The sequence below is a fragment of the Eublepharis macularius genome, chromosome 16, assembly GCF_028583425.1.
Source record: "Eublepharis macularius isolate TG4126 chromosome 16, MPM_Emac_v1.0, whole genome shotgun sequence".
NCBI classification, from domain to species: domain Eukaryota; kingdom Metazoa; phylum Chordata; class Lepidosauria; order Squamata; family Eublepharidae; genus Eublepharis; species Eublepharis macularius.
This window is the reverse complement of record NC_072805.1, coordinates 46,019,044-46,039,357: the sequence shown is the minus strand read 5'-3', so window position 1 is coordinate 46,039,357 and position 20,314 is coordinate 46,019,044. Positions and strand designations below refer to the sequence as shown.

Here is a 20,314-nt window from a genome sequence, read left to right as displayed (position 1 = left end):
TGCAGAGTGGATTCCCCCCCTGGGGTTTCTGCATTTTTTCTCCCTGCACACATTCCCTGAATATTTATAAGGTCTGGCCTCAGGGAGCTGGAACTATTTCGAAATATTCTCCGTGTTCCTAAAGGTAGTTTGCTCTCTGCAAATGGCTGACTGCGTGTATGGCTACTGTGTACGCCAGAACAAACTGCAAACTTATTTCAAATTGTCCAGTGATTGGAGGAGGCAAAGTTCAATGACACAGGCGGTTTTACCTGTCCAAGTAGGAGCAGCAGGAGCGACCATCAGGGAGGCACACTGGCACTGCCAATGTACTCATGGGCAAGACAGAGTGTGTTCCGCTTGCTAAGGGCCTTTATGCGAATGTAAGTTTCATATCCTTTGGGTGAAAAAGAAGCTTAAAAATGTGTTAGCAGCATACTCCCGTCTTCAGCCCACACACTTCAAAGGTTTAAAAAAAGGGAGCAAATTGAAAGTTCAAATTGTATTTTATTTGTATGGATTATTTGAAAAAACAATCTTATGGAAGCAGGAGCTGTGATGACTCGTTGGAAGACCTGTATAGAAAATGTGATGCTCAAGGGGGAAACAGAGACATAAAAACAACCCAACCACATGATTCCAAGATCCCAAGTGCTGGTTATCATCTGGTGCTGCCGGCTCCCCACGGGAGCTGGGTGTTTTCAGGGCTGCTGAAATCTTCCAGCTGGTTCTCTTCAGATTCTTCGTCGCTCTCTACAAGTTTCAGCTTTTGAAGTGTGCTTTGAACGCTCTGGAGGTGAACATATGGAACCGTCAGTTACCCTGCATGGCCGTTCCTTGCATACCTTTACTGATACTGAAAAAGGCAATTTTTATATACTATGGAAACATTACATTTCTTAGATGTGTGAGGTTGTGAGCTCTGCTGCAGCTGGTAGTCTTCTCCAGGGGTAAGGAGAGCCAGATCCCAGGAGATTCCCATAATGGCCACCCCTTATGCATTTTTCATATTGGCGGCTTCAATATGCTGCCTTTGGTTGTTTCCACACAGCCGGTCGTTCCTGCTCTTTGCCCACTTTTTGTGTGTTTTTTGCTGAGTCGCTCTGAAAGCGCGTCCTCCACACACACTCCACAAAAGTGCTTACCTTGCGGTTTGGGAGGGGAGGTTGGGCACTTTCGTCATCATCACCCACCTGCCTTTCAAAAAAACTTTTTTTGTGCTCTGCACATGTGCGATGGCATGCTGAGAGCTTCAGGGGAGGAGCTAGGCAGTGATCAAACCATTCCTCGGAGCGCTTTAACCATTCACATGCCCAAGAATGCAGAAGCAGCGCTCCATTAGCCCACCGCGAAAGAAAAGACCAGGGAAAGTGCGGTCTCAGAAAAGATGCCCAAAAAAATGGAAACCAAGCAGCCTGCAAGTGTTTTGCAAACAGAGACGTCTGTAATCAAGGGGAAAAGCTGCCAGCTTTCCGTGAGTGGGCTGTCCCAATAAGGACATGTGGAAATGGCCTTTCTCTACCTAAGCCTGATTTTGAAACCAAAAACCAGTTACCATGGCAGCAACTCCCTTTCGTACCTGGGTGCCTGCAGACCATGGGAGACTGTGGGACGGGTTGGTGGCAGTGACTGGTCGTGCCTCGTTGAAGGTTCCAGAAGCAATATGTATTTTTGCTCTGAAATCCTAAAAACACAAGAAATAATTGACAGGTCAGCCTTACCATGCGACCTCTTGCTACCTCCAGCTTGCTACCCCAAGGACATCCTGTGCATCGCTAAGAGTGTCAGAAGAGCCCTGCGAGGTTGGACCGAATGTCTATCTAGTGCAGCATGCTGTTTCCCCCAGTGCCTAGCCAGCTAACCCAGAAGGCCCATAAGCAGGAGCGCAAGAGGCCAAAATGTCCCCCAGTAACCAGTATCTAGAGGTATACTGCCTCTGAATATGGAGGTTTTATTTTATTGGGATGCAATGTGTACCACTCTATTATAATAATATTTATATGATTGCTACTACTGTTTTTATTGTATGTTTTTGTTATATGTATTTATTATGTTGTTTATCCACTCTGAGCCTGTTTGCGAGAAAAGTGGACTATAAATCAAATTAAAAAATAAGTAATAGTTAATAGCCATCGCGGCTGAGTTCTACCAGTTCCTAATCCAGCACTTTAAGCATGAAACTACACTAGTTGTAGCTACGGTTAGTTATGGTATGCCAGTTAAGGAACTGAAATGTCAGTTTGAAGATTGAAGTTTGCTTGTTTCACATCAGTTAATCCTAACTATGGTTCTGCCTGCTGTACCAATGTGGACATCTGGGCTTAAAACTGGCTTATTCCCTGGCCTAGCTGGAGCAAAGGCCATGGAAATCTGCACATGTTGCTGCTAACCAGGATGGAATAACTGTGAGTCAAATCCCAATTCCCCAGATGAAGCTGTAGTTGAAATAAACCATAGTTTCATGCTCTGGCTGATTCCGCACACATTGGATAATGCACTTTATCAATCGTTTGAGGTGGATTTTTTGTTCCGCACACCAAAAAATCCATTCCGAATGATCTATAAAGAGGATTGGAAGTGCATTATCCAACGTGTGCGGAATCACTCTACATCTGAATGGAGAGTGTAAGGCTTAGTTTGGGAAACCAAGACACAGCGTGCAGACAGGTGCACCCATCTCGGTTTGCCTAGACGAATACGTTTCTATAAACTCTCTATAGAGTGGGAGGGCGTTCCCAGAGAACAAGCTGAGATTAGGCCGGGATGTCTGCTGCATTCAGCCATCACGCAAAACTATAGTTAAGACTATAAAGTGGTTAAAAATCCAAGTTCAGGTTGATGGACCCTAACTAACCATGTTGTGTGAAGGGGGCCTCCATTCAGACAACCACTTTGTTTGTTTAATTAAACCAGAGTTTTGTACAATGCCTGAACTGAGCTTAACGGCAACTTTAAAATCCATTTCAAGGCACGGTGCAGACTCTTAACTAGGCACAGTTAGTGGCCTGGCGTGCATCCGGATGATCACCCAAGCCACAGCTGTTGTTGACCTGAGCCCAGGCAGTTCACAAGTGCCTGTAGGCAGCTTTAACAACGGGGAGGAGAAAGGCAACCGATCAAGAAGCCCAATGGACCTAAAGGCCCCTGTTGAAACCCTTTTCTGTGGCTTTCTGACAGCAAGCTTAGAGAGGACTGCATGCCTTTGTGCTTTCCAGTTTAAAGATTTCTACTGAGGCTGAAAATCAAGCTTCGTCCATGATGGATATCTGTAGGTACAGCAATAGAATTTTGATGGGTTTTTTTTGTTTATGTAAAATATTTATGCCCTGGATGCAACAATATAGTCAAAGCAGCTTTACAAACAATACAATTCCAATAACACTTCTTAAGAACGAAACCAGCAAACATAGGCATGGAATCCATGGGGCAACCCAATGCACCCCCCATGAAACAGTGAGCAAAATTAAAGATGTTTTGCCATCTTTTGGGCATGGAGTAAGGGTCTCTGAGTGTGTGCGTGCGGGGGGGGAGGGGAGGTATTTGTGAATTTCCTGCATTGTGCAGGGGGTTGGACTAGATGACCCTAGAGGTCCCTTCCAACCCTATGATTCTGTGAAAAGCTACACAAATAAGGCATCAGATTTAAAAGGACAAAAATGGGTTTGTGTTGAAAGTGCTGTGTCTGGGGTGAGAATAGAAGATATTCCCTGGCATATGTCTGTGTTTAGTAGCATTTACTAGCTGCTTATCTATTTTAAAAGTAGCCAGAGCAATTTATCCCATTGGGAAAAAAAATCTTTGGCTTAACTTGGTTGGGGGCATATTCTGGAAGGACAAATAAAGGCAGCAATTAAACTCTGCTCTTCAGATGCTAGCGTTACCTCCAGATCTTTCTCAAGATCATAGCCTTGAAGATTTTGGAAGGCGTTGGAATAAACCTCGAGAGCTTTGGCGTGGAAGACCATCTCGATGGTGACAAAATCCAAGAAAATCTTCTGCAATAAGAAAAGACGGTGAAACGCAACGTCATCCCTTTATTTGGTTTCCCTAGCTCAATTTCTGGAATGCGTTATATGATTTGCAAAAGTATCTGCTACTTTTCGGTTCTCCTCTTAAAAAGGTCCAGGAAGATATTTCAAAAATTTACTCTTGCTAAGCCCCCCACTCACAGTCCCATTGCTTACTAGAAATCTGAAAGACTGAAAAGGGGAAAAATGATTCTGTTCCTTAAAACCATCAAATGCTTTGGGGCTGAAACAGCAGTTTCAGAAAGACTTATGGGAGAGAAAATAAATTGCACAGGAAACAGCTTTGGCCTAGAGCTTCAATCCATTTTTGCTGGGAACATCCAATAGATTTGATACTTTTAAGTGTGAATTTATTACCCATTCCATTTTCAGTTTTGACTTTCAATTCTTTTTCAGTTTGCATAACTTGGAAACCAGCGAGATTCATTCACCTCTGGCAAAGTGAAAACTTAATTGGCAGCCGTGTTGGCCCCCTTTGTCTGTGGAAATGACACAGGCCAGAATCTAAAACAGACCTGGAAGGTCTGTGCCGTTTCCCCTTACTTATTTGGGCAGGTGAAGAGATCAGTGACACTTGAAAGCGAGTGGTATCTTTTAAATTACTAGGTAATTAGTATCTTGACATGGATTTTTTTTTCTACAAGACCAGATACCAACTTTTTATTTAATAGTGTGTGTTGCCTCGTTCCTCATGAATAAGTTATGTTTAATTCTGATCAATTTCAAAATGCAATTGGTGAGGTATAAGGAGAGTTAGTTTTAACCTGTTTGGAAAGGTAAAGTGGGTAGACGGGAGTGGCAGTCCTTCAGGGAATACAGATGCACCTTAAAAGAGGCAACAAGAAGGGAATGTTGGCTTTATGTGCCTACTGCGATGTGTTCCTTATATGGAAGTCTCACCAGAGTTTGTTGAGCAAACTGCAGTTTATCATGATACTAGCATGCCCCAAAGGAGGTTGAGGAAAGGGACCACCCAGTCACCCTGATTACCTGAATATCTTTCAGCTTCTGCTTCTGAAACTCATCAATGGTCTCTTCGAGCTGATGGGTGGTTCTGCTGGCGTCAACTGAGGCTTTGTGTACATTTGACTCTGCCTAGGCAAAGAGAGTAGTATTGTGGCTAGTGACTGAATTGAAGGCAGAGGGGAATGCTAGTGTTTTTTTCTTACTTAGAGAGGAATGTAGAACTTGTAACTGGAGGAAGTACTGAGAGGGGATGCAGGCTGCCTGTGTCTTACCTGCAACAGCAGAGAAGTTGTGGTGGTTTGGTTGTTATGCAGCTTTTCTTCCTAACTGGAGAAAATTGCTGGGGGAAATTGGTTGACACGACTCCCCCCTTTTTTGCCTAGATTTCTCATTGGTTAATGGGGGATAGTGGCCATGCATGAGGTGCAGAGGAAAAATCCTTTCTTGGGAATCTTATAGGCAGTAACCCTTGATAATCTTGGAAAACACATTACATGCATGTGGAATGGGGGAGGGGGAGGAATGAGTTCCTCGTTTACATGCTCGTTGTGGTGCAAATGAGAAATGCTCTCAAGAATCTCAAATGCACTGGGCTGCAGTAACAGAGTTTCTCTCTACATAAGACATCCAACACGTGAAGAACATGTGTTGGGAGATGCAATGGTAGCTGGGAAAGGTAGTTTTAAAAGAGAGAGCCAGGGGCAGGGCAAAGGCTTTGCTATACACTGGAGCTGCGTGAAGGAGCTGGGAAATGCCAGTAGGGAAACTTCAGCCCATTATAACCTCTCCAGGTCCAAGCCTGGCTCTGAAAGGCAGCTCCAGCCCATTTCCATTCCTGCTGTCCTCTGGTTGCGATTCCACACAGTTTTAGACTGGAGAGGTGAAATTGACAGAGCCTTCCCGGAGGCTAAGATGAAATTGACAAAACCTCTGAGGAGTGCTCTCCGTTGGCTCTGTCTTTTTAAACTACGCTTCCCTGCTAACCTTGCGTCTCCCTACACGTGATAAACACGAGCGGAGGCATCTCATGTAGAGAGACTCTAGGAGAGAGGTGTCTTCTAGCTAGTTACTGCAAAACAGGGCTGTCTAGAGTCCCCACATGCTGCCAGGACTAAAGATTCTCTCTGCCCACCCCCCCATTCACATTTAGAAGAATGCATACATTCTTCAGGTGGTGTCTGATTGGAAGCCATAAGCAGAATCTGATCCAACTCCTTCAGTCACCAGGATGGAAATCTGTTCCCCTAATTCCACCCCCCCCCCCGAAGCAGGCATGGAGAAGAAAAGCAAAGAGCTGTCCTCTTTCCCGAATTTTCTTGTATGGGGCGGATTTGCAGGACAGATGATGGACTGACTTTCTGAATTTTGTAATCAGCAAGAAGCCTGGGGCCTGATTAGGAAGCCAGTGGCCCCTCTAGAATCTCTTTCAAGTTGCTTCAGGGGAAGGACAGCCCTGATACAGTCTGGAAGGACCGACCCCAATTCCCAGGTGTTTCCAGTATAGATGCTCTGGGTTGCTTGTGAGCTGAATCGCCTTCTACTCATCACTGCCTCTTTGTGAGCAGAATAATGGAGGCGAGGAAGCCAGTACAAGAAAGGGCTGTGTCAGGTCCCTACTTTAAACAAGTGTGTGACTTCTGGCCCAGAAAAGAGCTCTGAGTCATGGTGCTTATCAGGAAAACTACGGTGTGTGAGCCTTGCTTGGCTTAGAGTGGATAGAACAGCAAGACTGGCAGTTTTCAAGAAGAGGCTGGATGAATACTTGTCAGAGATGCTTTAGGCTGATCCTGCACTGGGCAGGGGGTTGGACTAGATGGTCTGTATGGCCCCTTCCAACTCTATGATTCTATGATTTCTCTACAACATGGGACAAAGCTCCCGCTTTCCCCTGTGCTGTGATGTGCATTAATGCACAAAGAACTAATTGCATTAGAGCTGCACAAGGGCTGAGTCATTCCCTTTCTCTTTTTGTCCCTCACCCACTGCCTGGGGGGTTTGTAGAGAGCAGACATTTGACCTTGGTGCTAAGTTAAAACATCTGATTGCAAATGCTTTGGAGCTTTGCTGGTTTCAGCGGAGCATAATTTTAGGGCCTGGCCCCTGCCTGGTTGATTACCACACAGTATAAATATAGGGACACAATTTATATTGTACAGGTCACGAGAGCCTCCGCTGAGTGCCTCTCACCTGCTGAAACGAGGACTGCTGAACCGCAATAAGGGTTGCACCAATCCTGTATCCTTGGTCTGTTAGAACTGGTACTGTCCGCTGGTTGGTTCAGTGTGGAAATGTAAGCCAGGAATTCTCCAACTGAAAGGGCACCTCTGCCTAGAACTTAGTGAATGGCATTAGGCAAAACACTGACTCTCTGCAGTGTCTCGTAAGGATTATGGAGGTAAAACATAAGAATGCTCCAAAATGCTCAGAATTTTTTCTTTTCTGAGTCCTTACTCACCTCCAAATAGGATATATTCCAGAAAATTAAAAACAGCAGCCAAAAGAGTTGGCTGTAGTAAATTTCTCTGAGCCGATGGGTGCATTTTGTGAAGTCTCTGAACCGACGGATGCATTTCATCAGAGGGAGACGTGCATGCCATTCGAGAGCAACTGGTTACTACTTGCATGAAGCTAATACTAAATCAAGAGAAATATCTTCCCCCTCTCATGAAAACTATCCATCTGGAAGTCACAAAGAGTTCTTCCTGCCCAAGTGTTTTTGCTACAGAAAGCAATGGTGCGACTTCCAAATGGATGTCTTGAAGACTGTAGATCCGGAGGAGTTAGCCATGCTAGTCTGTAGTCGCAAAACAGTAAAGAGTCCAGTAGCACCTTTAAGACTAACCACCTTTGTTGTAGCATAAGCTTTTGAGAACCACAGTTCCTCCAGTGTGATCTATGCGCTCATGTACCAACAATGCCCCTCTGCTCTGTACATAGGACAGACCAGCCAACCTCTGTGCAAAAGAATAAAGGGACACAAGTCTGACATCAAAAATGGCAATATCCAGAAACCAGTGGGAGAACACTTCAATTTACCAGCACACTCCATCAAGGATTTAAAAGGTCACCATAGTTCAACAGAAACATTTCAAAAGCAGAATCCAATGGGAAGCTGCTGAATTGGAATTCATATGTAAATTTGACTCAATCAGACTTGGTTTGAATAGAGACTCTGGATGGTTATCTCATTGCCAGAAGTAACTGCCTTTCAGGCATAGCATTCTGATTCAGCTATGGAGAGGAGGGGGTCACGCCCAGCCTGAATTGTGCACTCCACCTCTTTCATGAGTTTTGCAACTGATTTGCATCGACTCCCCTCTCCCCTCACCACCTATATATCTCTGGCCAGTTTCTTCATACCCTCCATGCATCTGACGAAGAGAGCTGTGGTTTTCGAAAGCTTATGCTACAATAAAGTTGGTTAGTCTTAAAGGTGCAACTAGACTCTTTACTATTTGAAGACTGTAGTGCATCTCCCAAACGAGCAGACCCACCCTGTACCATGATGGACTCATCCAGCTGTTGTTCTAGTAGGAAAAACCAATTGTAAATCGATCCTGTGACCATACACAGCAGTTTAAGCATCTTAGCTACTTAGCCATCCTTTCTGAAATAAGTGGGAAATGACCAGGGTCATCTTGCGTTTCTCACCTGTGTTGTCTCCATGTGATCCTTTTAAAAACTTGTATGTTAACGGGCACAGAGGGAGGAGAGGCAGATATCTCTTACCTGTGACTGAGAATCAAGAGTCAAGGTAAAAAAAGCAGTGAAGGCCAGAGAAGAATTTGCGTGGAAGCCAATTACCTGAGCGAGCTGTTCCTAAAATACTTGGTCTGTTTTTCTGAAGGCTTTTTCCTAGGCTGGTCATCCGGTGGTGGAGACCCTTGTGCAGAAAGATTTATGATCCAGAGATGGAAGGAGGACAAGAGGCAAATGGAACCTGAGAGCCAAACTACAAGTGACGCCTTACACAGGTTGGACACTTGTCAGCTTCCCTCAAGTTTTGATGGGAAATGTAGGCGCCCTGGTTTTACAGCTTGGCTCTCCATTACAACTGCAAGACCAGGATGCCTACATTTCCCATCAAAACTTGAGGGAAGCCGACTAGTGTCCAACCTGTGTAAGACGTCACTTGTAGTTTGGCTCTCAGACAAGGATACTTTTGAGCATCCTTGAAGGGACGGAGGATTCCAGAAAGAGAGGCTTGCAAATTGGTGGACTTTCATTCTAATCATCCCTTTAATTAGTCGACAACCTATATTTGTGACTTTGATATGGTTGGGCAGTACTGAGAGAAAATACTGAGACAATCATTATTGTATTAGTGGTCTCTTAGGAATTTCCTCCTTTGTTTAGTGTGTATTGGGGACCACTTTCCCTCATTGTTATTATATCCAGTCAAGAGGGAACAAGAAAGACAGAGATGCTTGAAGGAGCTATATTTCTCACCTTCTTCTGTTTGTAACATGCCCCTCACTTTTCTGTTGTGTATATAAACTGGTCTGGGGGATTACCTTCATGCATCTGATGAAGCGAGAGCTCTGAATCACAAAAGCTTATGCTGGAATTTAATAATGACAATGTGCTTATACAGCACTCTTCTAGACAGATTAGTGCCTCACTCAGAGCGGTGAACAAAGTCAGTGTTACCATTATCCCCACAATATAGCTGGTCAGCTGGGCCGAGAGGAGTGGCTTACCAAAGCTGGCACCTGCTGAGTTCATAGTGAGATTGGAACTGGCAGAGTGCTGATTCACAGCCCAACCACTATGCTACAACAGTTGTATATTTTTTACTTTATAAAGGAAAGCAAAATAATAGTATAAAGGGGATACAGAAAAGAAAAAGGGATTATATAGCATATCTGTATAAATCAGAAATAATTATATAATAGAATATATAAAACAGGAAATATATCTACCCAACAGCCCCTTCATTATTTTTTTTAATACACTATCTAAATACAGGGGAACTTACTTATGTTTGGATACATTTATGTTCAATATTTTAACTTTCAGCAGCTAAATTTTGATAGTATTTAAGGTGCTGCTGGACTCCTGTTAAGTTTCTCCCTGCAGTCTTTGCTTTGCCTGGTCCCTCCAAACAAATTGCATTCATTACACAAACAAACGTGGCTAGCGGTTTGCAGGGAGATGTTAAGTTCCACGGGCGGGCGCCTCATGTGCTCACATTAAGATTCAACGCCAGAGGGCAGGCAAGTCCTTGCATAGATCAGAAACCCCAATGGAGGAGGATTTGGTATCTCTCAATCTGTGAACACTGACTCTGGACTCGGTTAAGAAAACTTGAGTGGAGAGAAGTGTAGGAGGATAAAGAAGGATTCCAGGAGACAGGAACGGTTGGCAGGAGGCCCTGGAAAAGGCTCATCTCTAGACAGAAAGGCGCCTTGACCTTGTTTCTCTGCCAGTACAACCTTCTGCAGTGTTCCAAGATTACATGTAAGCCCCTGTTACATCCCAAAAGGTTGCAGGTACTCCAGAAGCAGATGAAGCCTGGGGGGAGGGGGGGGGCTGAATTAGTTTTGTTCCCCACTCTAAGATGTTCTTTGGGACCTTGCTGCCTCTCTTAGAGCTACTCAATCCTCTCTTAGAAGATCTCTGTTCACAGGGGAAACCCACCCACCTGCTCCTTTATCTGTCTCTGCACATCTCATTGAGGGGAAGGTGAGAGGGTTGAGAAAGAACCCTCTAGGCCTCCAGGTCCAAGCCCAGCTCTTGAAGACAGCTCCAGCCCATTTCCATTCTTCGCTGCCCTTTGGTTGCGATCCCACACTATTTTGGCCTGGAGAGGTGAAACTGACAGAGCCGGAGGCAAAAATGAAATTAACAAACCCTCTGGGGAGCGATCTCTGCCACCTCTGGCTTTTAAAACTATGCTTCCCGCTAATGTTGTGTCTCCCTACCCTTGATGAACACACGCCAAAGCGTCTCATGTAGAGAGACTCACTGAGACTATATCTCAAGGCTGCTGAGTACAGCTTCATTGGCTTCCTGTTACATCTGTGCCCAATTCAAAGTGCCCTGAATAGCATTTTATTTATTTATTTGTTTGTTTGTTTGTTTGTTTGTTTATTTAATTCAATTTATATTCTGCCTTCCCTACATCAGCAGGCTCAGGGCAGATTACAATTGGTATATTGAACCTGGATTCTTAAATAACTATCTTCTCCCATCTCTTCTGTATCTCCCTCCTTTCTCAGAGGGGTGGTGGGTGATCTCTAGAAGCAGGGCCTTTTTACCAATGGCTCCCCAAGTTCGGAATGCTCTCCCCCTGGAGGCTCACCTGGCACCAGATCTGATGTCTTTCTGGTGCCAAGAAAAGACCTTTTAGTTTACCAAGGGTTTTATGTAAGATCGGACTTCTTGCCATACTTCTCGCTGTTTTAGTTGCTGGCTTTACACATTGCTGTTTTATTATATTTTGATTCTGCTGCTAATGCTTTATGTCTGCTCTGTTGCTTTTATATTTTGTGTTTTTTAAACTGGAATTCAGCTTTATAATATGTGAATTGTTTTATTGTTGGGTTAGCTGCTCCACGAACCAGGTCTCTGCATAAGGAATGGGATGTAAATGCTTAATATACAAATCTTAACAAACTGCTGGACTGAGTGGAATAACAGCAGGCCAAGGGCCTCCATGTTTCAGAATTTTGTAAACAGTCTAGCAAGAGGAGGTTGTGTTAAGTTTTTGGTTTAGCATGATTTGGCAAAAGAGGGCAATTGTTTTTTTTTCTTTTCTTTTAGGGTGTGTGTGTCATTTTTTAATTTATTGGATTAATGGTTTTTGGCTACAGTTCAACAAGAAATGAACGCCTCGTGTGTGCGTGGGGGGGAGAAGAATTCATTTCCCCGCCTTTGAAAGTCTCATTTTAGCTGCCTTGGGTATCTTACTGCCTTGCTGTTGATCTCTCGGCAGCTGAGTTTAGCACTGTAGGCATTAAGAGGACATCAAACCACCCTTGAGAATCTTTCCTGAATATTTTCTGCTGAAAGTATCTCCCTTTGGAAAAAGGTTTAGTTTTGAAGGAATTTCTGATTAAAATACATTTTGCAGAGGCAAAAAAAAGAGAAGAGAATCTTAGCTCAGCCCTCTGGATTATCTTGAGGTACCTCTTTTCCCAACAGATACTATTTTCTTTCCCTGTTAGGGGAAATGTCTTATGAAGGGAGAGAACTCCTGTTTCTTTAGGATATTTTAAATTTGCCGATGCCAGGAACCTGTTTGGGCATTTAGAAGCTGAGAGCCTAAGGAAACTGATGGCAAATGTGTGCTTGGGAATAAACAGTATGGTTTGGGCTGCTGCTTCTCCGTTTTTGCTTCCAAACTGGAATGCTGTTTTGGAATGCATCTGCACAATGCTCTCGTTTAACCATCTGCTTTCCAGGTTTTCTCTGTTCTCAGCATGCTTTTTCTCAAACCTGGTTTTTCCAAAAGAACACAATCCAAGCATGTTATCAGGCCTTCTGGATGTTTGGGGAGCGGCTTTTGGCTGGTCTTTCTTGATGTGATGTTGTTACCCTGAGACATTTCTAAAACAAAAACGTCGATGAAGGGTGTCCGAGAGCCATGCTCCTAATCGCAGACTCAGTGCTGAGAAGTATTATGTGCACGTACAGTGGCACGCTCATCTTACTAAAGTAAATTCCAGGGCTGAGCTTTGAAATAGCAAGTAGGCTGTTCCTCTTGCATTTTTTGCAGGACAGGTGTTTTAATCTGTTTGTTCACTTTTGTAGATCTGTAACAAGGATGTGGCCTGAGGCGGTTGTTTTTTTTTTTAAAAAAGAAACCTCATACTTGTCGCTTAAGTTATTATTTATACTGTTTTCATCTCATTTATTTGAGCTCCAGCTAGCTCCCGAGTGGGCTGGCTGTTAGCCTGCAACCATCTATTTTCCTTTCCTCGATGCAAGAAGACGGTTTCCCCTGCACTCGTCTGTTTCCAATAGGTTTCATTGGATTCCATTGCTCTGTGGAACACTGGAAGGAAACCTCACTGAAACACAAACCTCCCTTGGCGAGGGCTCGTAACTCTGCCTTCCTGTGCTGGCTGCGTTAAGAAAGCCAGAGCTCTGAGACTCTGGGAAACCAGGAGTGCCTTTGCAGTAGGGGGAAGAGTTTGAAGCCACACACGGACCCTGAAAAGGATACAATCATGTGTCGGTCGGACGGTGACCTTTGTCGGATCTTCTCCAGTTTCTCTAGTTGCTTTATCTCATTGTTTCGGGCATTGTTGAACTTCTTGATCTCAGCCTGTGGATTGTAACAAAGGCATTCTGTTTGTACACAATTCACTGACTGCAAAAGTGGGAGCAAGTCCGGAACAGAATGTTAATCTCCCACTCGTTCTCCATAGTCTCAGAGTTGCATGGTAAGAGCTTAAAGATATATCAGGAGATTCAAATAGTTGAAGTTGTTGTTATCATTATTGTAGTCCGCCTTTCTTACTGAGATCCGAGGCGGATTACATACTGCAAGTGAATGCGATATAATCAATAGCTGGGACATTCATAGACTCTGCAGGATGATTCCCCCTTCAAGCAGAAAAAGGTATATTGGCACAGAATGCAGAGTGGTGTGTAGTCATTAGAGTGTTGGTCGAAAGACTCAAGTTCAAATTCTACCATGAAGTGCACAGTGTGATCTTGGCCAAGTCACTTGCAAACAAATGTACCTCACAGGGTGGTTGTGCGAAGAAGGGGAGAACGACATGCCGTCCCCTGAGCTCTTTCAAAGAAGGATGGGATAAATATGTGGTGTGTAGAGTGTGGGGTTTGCCTTTAAATTCGTCACTTACCCTCGTTTGCTTGATGAGTATGCCATACGCCTTCAGTGGCTGAATAACTTTGGTTTCCAGTCTTTCCACCTAAAGGGGGGGGAATATAGTGAGTGCTGTAAAAAGGCAAGCTTTAAGCTCTGTGGGAAGCATTGGTGCAAATTCCACCAAGGGAGGAGGGTGAACAGAGCTCCATGAAGGGTCCTCGTCCAGCTTGTTGACTGAGGGATAGGAAAGGGGTATGCAGTGGGTTGCCACCTGTCCCGGCTCACCAGCTGTAGTGAAAGCTTAACAGGCAAAAGGGACTGGTTTCCCCCACTGATATATGGTGTTGCATAGTGGTTACAGTGTTGGCTTAAGGTCCAGGAGACTCAGGTTTAAATCCACCCCCCCCAGCTCTGTGATAAAATTCACTGTGATCTTGGACCAGTCATTCTTTCTCAGTCTAATTTATGTCACAGTGTTTTTGTGAAAGAAAATGGGGTGAGGAGAACCCGTGCTGTGGGAGAACTGTGGGAGTTCTCTTAAAACTAGCATTGACAGGTCTGCACATGGCAATAGTGGGAGGTTTAGGGGTGGGGCATGGGGAGCAGAAAGCATCATGTGACATGACAATGTCACAAATGGGACCTCACTGTATCATGTCACACTCTAGGGATTTTTTTCCAGATCTCTATGGTAAAGATGATAGAGATAGGGGAAATCCTAGAGAGATGCTCAATGAATTATGTCACTTCCAGGTCTTCACCCAGAAGTGGCATCACTGTGTTGTGCACCATTGTTTCCCCTCTGCTGCTCTACTGAGCCCCTCTGAGGATTTGCCAGAATGGCCACACTCATAACAACAGACCTCCAGACTGGAGGTCAGTTTCCCTGAAGGGAACGGCAACTTTGGAGGATGGACTCTATGATGTCACATCCCTGCTGAGCTCCTACCTGTCTCCAAACTCTACTTTCTCCAAGCACTATCCTCAGATCTCAAGGACTTTCCCAAGCTGAAAGTGGCAGCCTTGGTGGGATGAAAATGTATAGCTGGATGGTTTTAGAGAAATGGTCATGCTAGAAAAAGCTTTGCTTGTTGATTCCTGCTGCTGAGGCAGCTTTTAACCTGCCGAGCCTCTGTCCTTTCAAATCGGGGGGAAAGGGCAGTGGAAGCCACCCCTGAGCATATGGCAGCTGTTCCTGCTCTGTAAGTGTTCTTCTCCACATACAGATGCCGTTGATTCTGCACACGTTGGATAATGCACATTCAACGCACTTTAGCAATTGTTTGGAAGTGGATTTTTTGTTTCACACACGAAAATTCAGTTCCAAATGATCTCTAAAGAGGATTGGAAGTGCATTATCCAACGTGTGCAGAATTTTGTTTTGGGTAGCTCAAACTCAGTTCTACCTCGGCTTGCCTGTAGTCCTGTACTTTGGCCAACTCCTCTGCAAAGTTTCTCATGGTCGTTCGCAGCTCGGGGTTCTCCGTGTTGGCATAGTCGATCAGCTGCTTCACCAGCAGGTCGGACTTGTCCCGTAACTTGGCTGTCTTGCGGGTGTAAGCTGCCATCAGTGTGCAGAACTTGCCGAAGTACGTCTCTGCGTTGGTGACCACGTTTTCCATCATCTTCACTTGGCTGTCCCTGTAGTGGGAAGTAATGTCTTCATTTTAAGAAACTGTGTCCTCCCTCCCCCACCCCCAACACAACCTTTCCAGTTGTAATATGCAGTGTCATCTACTACTGTGGAGGAAACGAGTCCTGAATAGGGCTTGGTAGGACCAGCAACTTTTGTGAGCTAGACACCTCCACCACCACCACTCCACCGGCCCATCAGTGTCTCTTAGCCTAGTGTGGGCTCATCATTGAGTTTTGGTGTCTCCAGGACTTCATTTTGTCTTCTCCTGGGTGAGACCTTTTATCTATTAAGGTCAGCTTTATCTACTGGGACTGGGGGGCAGTTCTCCAGGATCTGTGGTAGAGATCTTTCACCACTTACTCCCTAATCCTTTTCACTGAAGATGTCGAAATTGAACTTGGGACTTCCTGTATCCAATGCAAAACGATCTACCACTGAACCCACCTCCTAATCTTACCCAAGTGAAGGTTGGCTTTGCCAGATATCTCCGTTTTATCCTGCCCCCCCACCCTCTTGCCAGTTTCTTGCAAGGGTGGATTCCCTTAGAGTGACCCTCTAGCTTCAGGTGGGCTCCTTTTCTTGACTCCCTCTTCCTGGCTGGGACACAGGGAACTGAACCCATGAAGCTCTCGGCTTTTCTTGTTACTCTTTCCCCGCAAGGGAAAGCTCCTCTCCCAATCTAGCAAGTGAAGCTTTTCCTTAGATAAAGTGATGGGGAAAGCTTCAGGTCTTGATTTCAGACTGCTGTGATGGGAACAAAAGCCAGCTGCTAAAACATCTGGATTCAATCTACCTCTCTGGATGTTGTCCTCATTGGTGTAAATGGCTCTGGCAGCTGCAGTATGTCTCAAAGCTGCTGTCGCTGCTTAGGACATGTGTTGGGAGCTGGTACAAGGGAGGATGTTTCTTGGCTCCCTCTCGAGTGTTTCCTCTTAAGATGAAAGAGGTGTCACCACCTTCTAGCTGGCCCACAACTTTGCCAGTGGTGACAAAGAGACTGAAGGTTTCTCTAGAACTCCCATATTGTTTTAGTGTTCTTCCAAGCCTGCCAATTGCTATCAGCGAAATTCCAGGACATTTTGCAGCCATTCAGGCCAGCTCTCACCACCACCACTGTTTGCTAAACGCGTCCGTACTTCCCACCGTAATTTGATGCTTCACAAATTATCCCGGTTTTTCTTCTCTCTCAAATCTCCAGACCTTTCTGTTGCCTCCACAGTGTCATCCAAGAACCAATGAAGCAGAGTTGCAAAGAACCTCAGCGGGGACCCTGAATCCAACTCTTTACCTTCAGCATCTCTTGCAACATATGCTTGCTTTTTGACACTGCCTCCCTCTCTCTCCAAATTATTCCTTAAACATTGCATTTTCTCTAAAGCCTCTGGCTTAACCCCATGATCCTTATTTACCTAGCAAAGTCTTAGGAATAAAGACGACCGTTCATCTGTGTTGCGTCTGCCAGTGTCAAAGCATAGCCTGTAAGCTCCTTGGGGCAGGGACCCTGTCTTTTGTTGCTTTTCCAGGCTGTTGTTGGAAAACAGTCACATGGTACAGCTAGGGTTGCCAGCTCCAAGTTGGGAAATTCCTGGAGATCTGGGGATGAAACCTGGAGAAACCTGGAGAAGGTGGGATTTGGGGAGGGAAAGGACCTTGGCTTGGCATAATTTCATAGAGTCCACCCCCCAAAGTAGCCATTTTCTCCAGGTGAACTGATCTCTGTGGCCTGGAGACCAGTTGTAATTCCAGGAGATCTCCAGCCACTACCTGGAGGCTGGCAACTCTAGGTACACCCCATGTTGCCGAGGCTACACTGCCTCGCTTTCACACTCCTGTTTAGCTCCAACACCGGTCCCTTTAAGGAGCGGCCTTTCCCCTAGAACTCGTGCAGCATCATTGTGCTTGTATGCCCCTTCCGGCCACCCCTTCCTTTGCTAAACCTGCTTTGATTTGGGATGATCACAGCCCAAGCGTATTTCGAATGGTGTTGATGGGAAAATTCAGATTTTTTTTCCAGGTCTCACCCACATTAACAACAACAACAACATTCAATTTATATACCGCCCTTCAAAACGACTTAACACCCACTCAGAGCAGTTTACAAAGTATGTTTATCTATTATCCCCACAACAAACACCCTGTGAGGTGGGTGGGGCTGAGAGAGCTCTGAGAGAGCTGTGACTGACCCCAAGGTCCCCCAGCAGGCTTCAAGTGGAGGAGTGGGGAATCAAACCCGGCTCTCCAGATTAGAGTCCCGCGCTCTTAACCACTACACCAAACTGGCTCTGGGACTGGGCCAAGGAAAACTGCCATTTTCCTTGCCCCAGTCCCCTTTGGCTGCCTTCCTGCCACTTATACTACCGAAGGGCCTTTGGGGGCTTAAAACTGGTAACTGACCTTGAGCTATAGTGTTTTTTTTTAAAGCCCTCTGATGAGATGGGGTGGGGGAGCTGAGGCAAGGAAAGTGCAGGGGGAAATGCAGGTGCTCCTTTGCTCCTACAAATGTCTGTATGTTCATAGCGGTAACAAGAACCATGTGGACAATTGTCATGTGGAGGCACTGCAGAGTTTGGTCAGTGCCCGTAAGGGACACCAGCTGTGAATCCCCGGGCGAATTTCACACTAAGTTCCGGGATAGGGAAAAGGCCACATATAATTCTGTGGTGGAGAGTACCCTCAAGTCATAGCTAACTTACGGTAACCCCTGGTAGGGTTTTCATGGCAAGAGATTCACAGAGGTGGTTGGCCATTGCTTGCCTCTGCAACCTGGTCTTGGTTGGAGGTCTCCCATCCAATTACTAACCAAGGCCGACCCTGCTTAGCTTCTGAGATCTGATGAGATCAGGCTCACCTGGGCTGTCCAGGTCAGGGTACCTAAATCTGAAGTACTGATAATATAATGTGTGATTATATTCTGCAATGCATTGGTGGGTCTGGCCAGCGCTCCTAAGTCCCTCCCTCCGCATTCTTGAAGAGAAATCTATTGAAATGTGAGCTTCAATCCCATCTGTAAAAAAAAAAAGATTCCTAACCTGAAAGTTAACGGGTAAAGCCTCCCATTTTACCTGGACAGGATGATATTCATGTTTTCTGGAGAGAGATGGTCCTCGGGAATGATTAGTGCAGCAGCAAGAAGTTGAGCTCCAGTGGAAGCGGAAGAGGAGCAGCCACAACAGGCTCTGCTCAGGTGCTCTTCCCGGCCAGGTTGGTATGGTAACCCCACCAACAGAGCCACTGCCCTGGGGAAGAGTCCTGGCTTCAGTTTCCAAGGGCAACTGTCTCTTGGAGAGAGGTTATTCCCACAGTTCAACCATCTGAGAGTATTGGTTCACCTGTGCAACACAGGAGAAAAAAACAATTTTTAAAAAATCAAACTCATCGCACAAAATGTCAAGGAGCAAAAGCAATGGGGTCAGGTACGCGCGTGTGTTTATAATCCTGGCTAACGTCGTTCATTGCAGTTCAACGGCTCGAGGAAGCAAAATAAAAAGGAATCGTTTTGATCAGTTTTTCCATGCTGGTTCGATTTGACTTGTTGTAGAAAGCCTGCTACAATATCCTGTGCGCTCCAATCGCCCTCCCCCAGCTGATCTTGCTCTGCTGTCTTTCCCGCTTTCTGCATGCCCAGAAGAGGCCAGTTGGGAGCAACTCTGCCCCAGATGGGAGCCTGAGCCACAGAGATTGTCTTTCTCTTGGTCACCATAAGGCTGGAACATACCAAAGACTGGTTATCGATTTTGCAGCAAGGAGAGGGAGAAAGGGCCATGATCCACCTCTGCTGGCAGCAAGTAAGGGGGAAATGGAACACTCAGTCATTCCGCACACGTTGGATAATGCACTTTCAATGCACTTTATCCATCGTTTGAGGTGGTTTTTTTGTTCCTCACACAAAAAAAATCCATTCCAAACGATCTATAAAGAGGATTGGAAGTGCATCATCCAACGTGTGTGGATTCAATAAATGATTTGGGCAAGAGTGTCTTATGCAGAATCATCTAAGAGAAGATCCACACATCACTGGAATTTGAGCTTTCATTGCATCCTAACACTTCTGCATTTTTCTGGGAAGACAAGACAATACAGGAGGTGAATGGTTATGATGCCACAGTACTTAAAGATGTGTAGATCCTGCCTTCACTGGCATGGAAAGTCATGCTACCAGCCTGTAGACGAATGTTTGGAGACACCTCCTAGTCATGGTTGCCATGAAGTCTGACTCCTGAGCCACTCAAGACAAGGAGGTCTCAGCATGTGTTGTGGGTCCCACACAAGTAAAACCCTAGAGGACCTCAACAGCAAGTCCATGACCATTTCTGAGATCCCTGCTGGGAATCATAGAATCATAGAGCTGGAAGGGACCTCCAGGGTCATCTAGTCCAACCCCCATAGGCAAGGACGTAAAGTCCAGACCGGAGGCCCAGGGATTTTTGTGAGGTGGGAGAGACGATGCTATAGAGGACCCAACAAGCTTTGGTATAAGAGAAGCTGCTTAAAAATTCACTTGCATCAAATAGTGATAGCTAACAGTAAAATCCTAAGCAGAGTTACTCCTGTCTCAGCCCATTGAAATCAATGGGCTTATGCTGGGCTTACTCTGCTTAGGATTTCACTGTAAGGCACCTACATCAGTCCATGCAGTGCAGAATCGACTCCAGTGTAAACAGTAAGCATGTTCTACAGTCTCGTACATTGTGCTGCTGTACAGCTTAGCCGCTGTGCGCTCACACTTTCCTTCTAAAGACAGAACAGATGTAACAAAGATCACACATCCAGTTGTGCACACAGTTATGATTTAGATAAGGGCTGTGCCGGAAGGGATTTACACCTTTAGGACCCTTCTTGGTTTTGCTCATTGGAACCGGGCGCTTTGCAATATTAATTTAAAGACTCTAACAACAGCTTGAGGATTCATTCCGATTACTGAAA

The 20,314-nt window shown here is 45.3% G+C and overlaps 1 protein-coding gene across 1 annotated transcript; it reads right to left on the bottom strand.

Moving 5' to 3' along the window:
- Positions 1-466: 466 nt before the first annotated feature.
- CIBAR2 (CBY1 interacting BAR domain containing 2) lies at positions 467-18,569 on the bottom strand. The gene is made up of 9 exons (XM_055000627.1): positions 18,454-18,569; positions 15,162-15,396; positions 13,790-13,858; positions 13,144-13,245; positions 8,703-8,708; positions 4,998-5,102; positions 3,861-3,974; positions 1,559-1,663; positions 467-769 (listed from the first exon to the last, which is right to left on the bottom strand). Exons 1-9 carry the CDS (start codon positions 18,471-18,473, stop codon positions 641-643), a joined length of 885 nt encoding a protein of 294 aa, XP_054856602.1. The 5' UTR covers positions 18,474-18,569; the 3' UTR covers positions 467-640.
- Between the last annotated feature and the right edge of the window lie 1,745 nt (positions 18,570-20,314).

What these genes read in the sequence shown, in the direction of transcription:
- CIBAR2 (XM_055000627.1), bottom strand. Translation starts at nt 18,473, where the DNA reads ATGAATATCATCCTGTCCAG. An exon ending in AGGACTACAGGCAAGCCGAG is followed by an intron (nt 13,859 to 15,161) that starts GTAGAACTGAGT and finishes CCCCCCCTTTAG; the next exon opens with GTGGAAAGACTGGAAACCAA. An exon ending in ATCTTGAGAAAGATCTGGAG is followed by an intron (nt 1,664 to 3,860) that starts GTAACGCTAGCA and finishes TTGTGTTTTTAG; the next exon opens with GATTTCAGAGCAAAAATACA.